Here is an 8,421-nt window from a genome sequence, read left to right on the forward strand (position 1 = left end):
CAACATAGTTACTGCGACCTTCCTTTTAGTTTCAGTTTCCCTTGTGACGTAACAAACAAATGGACAAACAAACAAAAAGATTCCTCTGTACACGACACACGCACATATATATGATTGGATGTGTTGAAATCTGGAATTCTCTTTCTCATGAAGTGCGACGGTGCCAATCAAAGCATACTTTTAGAAGACTAGTAAAGAATACCCTTCTTTGCAAATTATGTTTAAACAATACTATTTGCATGGTTCTTGCCTGCTGTCTTACCCCAGGTTCACAGGTTTATTTTGTCATACGTATACACTACGTACATAACAGCAGCGAGTCTTTCTATGTTAGTTGTTACCAGAATTGTCAATCTTGTATACCTTTAACTACCATGATGTAGAGTATCCCTCTCCTTATCTCTTCCTCTCACTTTTCTTTCTTTTTCTCTCCTTCTCTCATCTTCCTATCTATGAACAAATTGAACGCGCATAATACATTTTTTTTAATGATGTTTATGTACATAATATGTGTACGTTATCCATACTGGACGTCCCAGTCAAGCTTTTCATAGCTTATGACGATCCAGACAAAATGTGTAATATGTTTCATGTACAAACTATGTGCATAGTTTGTGAATAATGTATGTATATGCATTTTGTAAATAAATCAAATCAAATCAAATCAAATCAAATGTCAAGAGCATCAATGTGTCAACGCAGTGTGATGCCATGTGTCTACTGCATGAGGTAAAATGGGGATTAAATTTTGTTCGAACATTTTTAGCTATGACACACTGTCTTTGCACTTTAGAATGCACACATGAATTACATGAGTACTATTGTGTAAATTCCAATAACGATCGATTATATATGAAATGAAATATCTTGACAAATATATTATAGCGGTTAATCAAGACAAATGATGTTAAAGTAAACTACACAGTAATGCATATTTTGATATATCAAAGCGAATGGCACAGATATCGTGCCAATCTAAGGAGGAAAGAAAGAAAAAAAAACAATATTTGTAATTACATTATTCATTATTAAACTGATCTTAATATGTCAAAATCTTTGCACAACAAACTGATAGTTTGACTGATAGTAAAATGTTCGCACTATACATTTAAGCGAACTTTTGAAGAGTGTGATGTGTTTGTACGGGTATAGTGTTGGGAGTCGCAAATAGGGTATTGACAAGGAAAGGAACAAAGTGCTATAATAATTATTGGTGACCAACACATACTTACATCGCATGCAGAGAGGCAGACAAAGGGGGAAAAGAGACCAAACGGTAGAACGCACATGGAAAACAAAGGAATGTGGAATCTTGTATAGACGAAAAGTTAGATGTTTCGGATCACTGTACTCCAACAATACCCAGCATAATGTACAGTACCCTCGGGTATGGGGTCCAACTCAGGACGAGAATTGCTAAAAGATTGGATAATTGGATAAAGAGAGAGAGAGAGGGGGGGGGGGAATAAAGAAGTATTATTCGACTTGTATGCATATACCTGCCTATGATCATTGTGAATATTTAATAATTTGGAGAGGTCGGAACTCTGAAGGACAAAATTATTGTGTCTGAGGTATACGTTTTCAGGGTAAACCTACATGAAATCCACTCCATGATGCACATCTAACCATAAGGGCATAGGCAGCTGCACCACTTATTGCGTGTGGCATAGAACATTCATTTCCTGTAGTTCACGGAATTTCTATGTCCTTCTAGGTCTTTCATAGCGCAGGAAGGAAGCACGTACTGATTCCACACATCACAGATTATTTCATTTCATTTTGCTTCATTCCCAAAAAACAAAACGAAACATTTCATATACACATAGTGACACGATACTAAAAATAATTTGTCTCATTTTTACACAAATAGAAAGGGAGGGGAAGAGGAAGAGATGGGGAGAGAAAGGAAGAGAGAGAGAGAGAGGGAGAGGGAGAGAGAGTGAGAGAGATGCGAAATACAAAATGTTGATACGATATGTTCCTGTGCATAGGTTAGAGCCTATTTTCACCAGACTCCTTTTTCCCCGCCTTCAATGAGGCGGCATTCGCGACAGCACAACTCATTTTGCCATTATTGTCCTTTCGCTTCACCGCATTTTACTTGAATGCACATGAAACGCGGAGACATTGCTTTGTACACGGGGAAAACCACTAGTTCTAAATCTTGTGTCGAATGGCAGGGGTGGCGAGTCGTGTTATGGTCCGTTTGTCACGTGATAGTGTCACAGCTGCTTAAGGATGCGAACAAGTGACTGAGGAGAAGCTATTTGATTTACAAAATACGGGATTATAGTTCCGTCTAGGCCAATTGGAGGTACGTGTGGTAAGTAGGAAAAACATGGTGCCTTCAAGCTCTTTCCATCGTTTTAGAATAATCTGAGTTCTTTGACGACCGAATTTACAGACTGAGTCACAGTTCTGTTGGCATAGGGGATACCACAAACTCTGTACTGGAGAAATTGTTGTTGTGCGAAGGTGGTTTGCGGATAATCATTCGCACACAAGCACGCTGTCTCTATGTCACGCTCTAATCAGGCTAATGGGATCTTCTCTCGAGTGCTGATGAGCATAATGCATTTAGGAATGGAAGAGTCGTGCCGAGTCACATCTGGCGCCGTTTTTGCTTACGTTTTTGCATGTTTTGTTTTTCCTAAATGTTAATTAATTAGTTTTCAATCTGTGTGTTTCTTTCATTTGGAGACGCATAATCATTGAAGTTTTGGATATACAATGGCAAACCATTGTAATATGGTAATTCATATCTGCGCTACTGGCGCTACTTCGTCGACTGTGAATGTGTGCAGTGATGCATGTACGATGTCGTAATATACTACACACAGTTAAGGGTTCGCACTTTTTCTGTACTGTACAGTATGCCCCCTCCCCCCATCGCCCCCCTCCCCCCCCCCCCCCCCAAAAAAAAAAGAATGCATGTATGTTTATATTAGCACAGTTATTGTGTGTTAACGCAGGGCTGCCAACACTGGAAACTAGTTGAGAGTGAGACTCCCATACGCCAATGCTATAGGAGTCAAAATGAGTGAGATCAATAGAAATGCATGCAAATGAAATAAAGTTTTAGAGTGAGAAAGGACCAAAATGAGTGAGTCTCACTCTCAATGAGTGAGAGTTGGCAGCCCTGGTTAACGTACTTAACAGGCTCCACAGGTTTATGTGGTAATGTTGATAACTGGCTGTGATGTGTGAGAGTGAATGCAATCCCATATTGATGGGGAGACCTAATAAATTAAAATCGGAGTAACAAAGGAAAAATACAATAATCATTTTGTAGAGGGCATGTCTCAAGTTTATTCTACAAAATTAACGAAGGTAACAAAGTACTCAGGGTATCGGAACCCTTTGATATTATAAATGTGTATTCGTGCGTTCGTGTCCTTCATTTTTTATATAAAAGATCGGTATAAACTTGAGTAATGATTTCATTTCCCTTTTACAATATAATAGTTATAATATTTTACATTCTTTGTCTGTACTACTGTTGTCAGCTGGCAAATGTTGTCTGTTTTGTTAATAGATGTATTGATACTATCTCCAGGGGCTCTGGGCCTAAGGGGTGCTATGGTAAATCCACAGTTTCCTTTAGACAAGAAGCTTACGGAACCGCTAGAGTGTATCAAACCATTTTTACATTCAAATACCCTCTGATTTAGCTGCATATCCAGTTGCGCTAGCTGGTCTTCAGTGGGGTCTAGTTACATGCTAAGTAGACCACTTAGCGTGGTTCTCAGTCTTCTTTGTTTTTGTTTTTGTTTTTGCAATGAATGAATAAAGAGAGAATCTAAACCTGCATGAACTGTTTCTGGATTTCAAACACGAGACCTCCGGTTTATGTCTAATCCGAGGGATAGAGTGATTTGCCTCTAACGAAAGGGGATGGAGTGATTTAGGCCTCCGAACAGCATTGTTCAGTGAGATTTTCATGGGCTATATACCCACTGGGCAATTTGTTACCGATTACTGATATTACCGGATATTATCGGTAATATCACACCAAAATTTGACTAAGACCAAATAATACCAATATTACCATGTTATTACCAAAATTGTTAATGATATTTCCTGTGTGATATTGAAAGTGTTATAAATTCCTTGCTATTTCTTATTTTGAGGGTAAGGATAAGATATAAATGATCCTCGAGGCCGACAGGATCTGTTTCTGATGAGGAAAACAAATGAAAAACGGTGCACCTCGTATAACACAATGTTCAAGTCCAAATATTACTGCTACCACAATGTTGAAACCGACTTTTATAGCGAGTTACAACAGGATGATGATGCGTACTATGGGTAATATTGAATGGCTTTAACTGGTATAACATTGCAAACTTAAATAATAAAAGTAATCTTGTAGCAATCCCAGCAAACATTTCAAGTTCCACAAATTGCTGTTATCACCCTGTTAAAACCAACATTTTATCGAGTTACAACAGGGTGATGAGGGGTAAAATAGGTAATGTTGAATGACAATTCCAGCGACATCTTCATGTCCCCCAAAATACTGTTATCACACTGTTGAAACCAACATTTCACCGAGTTACAACAGGGTGATGAGGGGTAATTTAGGTAATCTTGAATGGCTTTAACTGGTTATAACATTGCAAACGTGAGTAATAAAAGTAATCTCGTAGCAATCCTAGCAAAATTGTCATGTTCCATGCAAATTACTGTTATCACCTTGTTGAAACCAACCTTTTAAAGAGTTACAACAGGGCGATAAGGGATAATATGGGTATAATAACATTTTGAATGGCTTTAGTTGGTTATAACGTTGTAAACTTGAGAAATAACAGTAATCTTATAGCAATCCCAGCGACCCAGCGACAATGCCGGAAATATCGGTTACATCATCCCGGCTAATATTGGGTAAATCGGGTAATATCGGGTGGTTTCCGTATCATGAATATTCATGCCTATTCATGAATATTCAAATGAGAAAATGTGTGACCTAACTTTAGTAACCATGTCTTCACGCATCACAACATTTTGCAGGTGTATAATACAGAATGTGATAGTGTATACGTCAGTAGGAATAGGATGTAGTAGGTAAAGACGGTAGGACATTAGGAACAGGTTAGGTTAGCATAGGATTAGGATTAGGAGTAGGGCATATTAATCCCCAAATTGTGCCTAACATAATCTCATAACTTATCAACATGCCCAATTCAATCCTTAATCTTTATTTTACCCATAATATCGGGTGGTAATAACATGGGAATGTGGGTAATATCTTTTTCATCATACTGTGTAATATTGGGAAAATGCAGTAATAACGGGTGCTAATAGCGTGGATATGCTGGAGATATCGGTTACATCATACCAGTTAATACTGAGTAAATGGAGTAATATCGTTGGTAATAACATGGAAATGCTGGAAATATCAGTTTCATCATAACGGGTAATATTGGGTATCAATGCAGTAATATCACGGTAACATTGGATAATAATGCAGTAATATCGGGTGGTAATAATATGGAAATGCTGGAAATATCTGTTACATTCATACCGGGTGATATTTGGTAAATGGAGTAATATCGGGTTCGAGTAATAACGGGGAAAGATTTGTCTACTATTTCCCCGTATACTACCCACTGCTGTTAATAACAGGTAATAACAACGTAATTACCTGTTATTACCCGGGTGATATCTGGTAAAATGCCTAGTGGGTAGGCCTATACATGCAACGTTATTATTGAGGTATTTAAGGGTTTTCATAGGGTTTTCTAAGTGAAGATTATCGCTGCTTTTTTTCTTAGACCATAAAGACTGAGTTTTGTTTTCATTTTATGACGATTGTGTTCATGACTTCCGTTTAATGCCCACATACACGCAAATGGGCGACAGAATAATATATGTTGGATGTGCATCGTCCATGTAGAAGTATAATCAATATAATAGCTATAGCAATGAATTAATGACTAATAGCAATGATGTTTCAGGAAAACGTGGGGATTTAATTTTGTATGATGAGGAAATCTTACAGAGTAACTTTTGCTGGTTGTGCGACACTATCAAATACATGCCAGCCAAGCAGAATGTAAAGACTTGGATTTCTGAATAGAAAGCAAAACACAGCGAGCCGCATGACGTTATCATCTTGCAAAAGGCATTCGTGTTAGTTTATGTCTGTATGTTCTTATCACATGATAGATGTGTTTTTGCTTCTAATCATCAGGTCCAATTTTCCGGATCTCCAAAAATGGCCTCCGCTTTAGAGGTTGGAGCGGACAGGTGCCGAAATTGCGGATGCCAAGAAGAAGGTGGCGCTACATACAACGTCACGGACAAACAGTATTTGTGCGCGCATTGTGCGTTCAGTAAAGAAGGGAGCATTTCTGATCTACGCGACAGACCAAAGTGGATGTGCAATGAGCATGATGATGAAGAGGTAAAGTTGGTGTGCGAATCTCACGACATAGGAGTGTGCTGCCTCTGCGCAGTTGTCGACCACCAGAAGCCGTGCGAACTCGTGGATCTGAAGCGTGTGATCGAACGGAGAACGAAGGAACTTGACGCTCTTACTATTGTGACAGAAAACGAGAAGAGCGCCTGGGAGCGGTGCGAGCAGAGAATTAGCCAGTGCGAGAGCGACGCTGATCAGCATCTGAACACAGTTGCAGAGCGAATTAGGCTGAGCATCAACTCCGCCTTCCTTAACGTGGACACGTGGAAACGCCGTGAGAAGGAGCGAATAGAAGAGCAATCCGCCGCGGCGATTCGGAGCATACTGGAGGAGAAAGCAGTACTGCTTCGAAAAGCCGAGTGTGACGCGACTAGACGACGAATCCTTGTTGAAAATCAGGAACTAGAGTTGTCCCAGGAAGTAGGTAAAGTTCGCCATCTGTCTAATGCTACTCTTGACGGATTTCGACGCCAAGTGCAAAGTAATGTGAAAGCAATGGACGAGAATCTGGAAGCAGTTCAGGCTCTCCGCGAATCGCGAAAACTCGTCGACGGCGGGAAACATTTCATCTCGTCTTTGCCTACACCTGTTCAATATGGGATAGATGACGGGTTGCTAAGACAATTCACAGAAGGGATTAGGGATATTTCCTACATACGGCACACTGAAAATGGCGTATTCAAAGGCAGAATTGACTGTCCTGGTGACTCTTGGTGCCTTGTGCGTTGCATAAAAATCCCAGGCTACGTGACAACGCCCACCCTTGCAGGTTATCTCAGCGAGGAAGAAGTGGTGATATCAGACTGGGATACTTGCAACAGGCACACATACACGATGAACATCGAGAGAGGGGAGATCAGAAGAGTAGTCCACAGTGACAACTACCTTTTCATCAAGTCGTGCGTGCTGCTAGATAACGGCATGATAGCTTGTGGTAAATGGCGGGCGAACTGCAGTGGCAACACTCTGAACAACTGCGTTAGTCTGTACGACAAAGATTGGAAATTGATCAGGGAAGTAGCCATTCCGAGAAATACGTCGACCTACGACGCCTGGGTGGATGTCGATGCGTTTGGCCGCTTCATTCTCGTCGGTGAGGGCGGGCAACCCAATTTGCACTTGGTGAACCCGAACAATGGCAAGATCATCAGAACCATAGAGCGCCCTCATTCTTCAATCCGGCTTCGCGGTCATCTCAAGTCCGGGGATATAATCCTGCGATACGTTCCTTGGAATTACTCATTCATTATCAGGTCTCCCCGTGGACAGGAGAATGTAGTCACGCACAGTGCGACGATCAGAAATATTACCATTGATCCTGTGAAAGACGCCCTCTACGTCGTGTGCTACGACGTACACCGAGAGGCCTGCTTCGTTGAGATTCTTCCTCTCGATGGAAGGCCGTCGAAGAGGGTTGTGTCCTTCCGACTCTCAGATGACCTGTCTCGAGATTTCAAATCTATGTTTCTAGCTAAATCGGACGTTCTGCTGACTCCAAGAGGGCAGTTGATTGCCTGTGATGGGCGAAATATCCTAGTATACCATAAAGATTGGAGCTGGTATGAACAATAAATGACATGTGCGATTATCCGATGATTCCATCGATCCAACCTGACAGCAAAGTCCGCCATTGTCTGTGGTGTCCAATGTGCGCAATCTTACGTCGTGCTTATGGCGAATATGGACGGCGGTCGGCTCGCTTCTATATCATGCATACACAGAGTGCATCCATCACGTATGTGAGCTGTACTGGGACACCGCAGGTAATGGGGAGTGTTCTGCCAGGTCGGATCGGTGTAAAGTCATGTATGACTGAGCACATACATACGTTACAGACGACAATGACAAGTTGTATTTTTTTTCCAAGTTTGAGTGTTATTATTACATAACATTGAATGTCTTATCTGAAATGGATGAGAGCTGTCAATGAAAATGGTCAAATTAAGAGGCCGGACTGCCGCATGATTGCGGGTTTGGTGTGTTTAGGGTTTCATGAC

General features: G+C 40.7%; 1 protein-coding gene across 1 annotated transcript; it reads left to right on the plus strand.

The window, feature by feature from the left end:
- Positions 1–2,311: 2,311 nt before the first annotated feature.
- LOC139723626 (uncharacterized) lies at positions 2,312–7,996 on the plus strand. Its single transcript, XM_071634855.1, has 2 exons — positions 2,312–2,326; positions 6,197–7,996. Exon 2 carries the CDS (start codon positions 6,221–6,223, stop codon positions 7,994–7,996), a length of 1,776 nt encoding a protein of 591 aa, XP_071490956.1. The 5' UTR covers positions 2,312–2,326; positions 6,197–6,220.
- The last annotated feature ends 425 nt before the right edge of the window (positions 7,997–8,421 follow it).

This window comes from Diadema antillarum, unplaced genomic scaffold, assembly GCF_040938485.1.
Source record: "Diadema antillarum isolate AM-2024a unplaced genomic scaffold, OU_Dant_1.0 scf00000196, whole genome shotgun sequence".
In the NCBI taxonomy this organism is placed as follows: Eukaryota; Metazoa; Echinodermata; class Echinoidea; order Diadematoida; family Diadematidae; genus Diadema; species Diadema antillarum.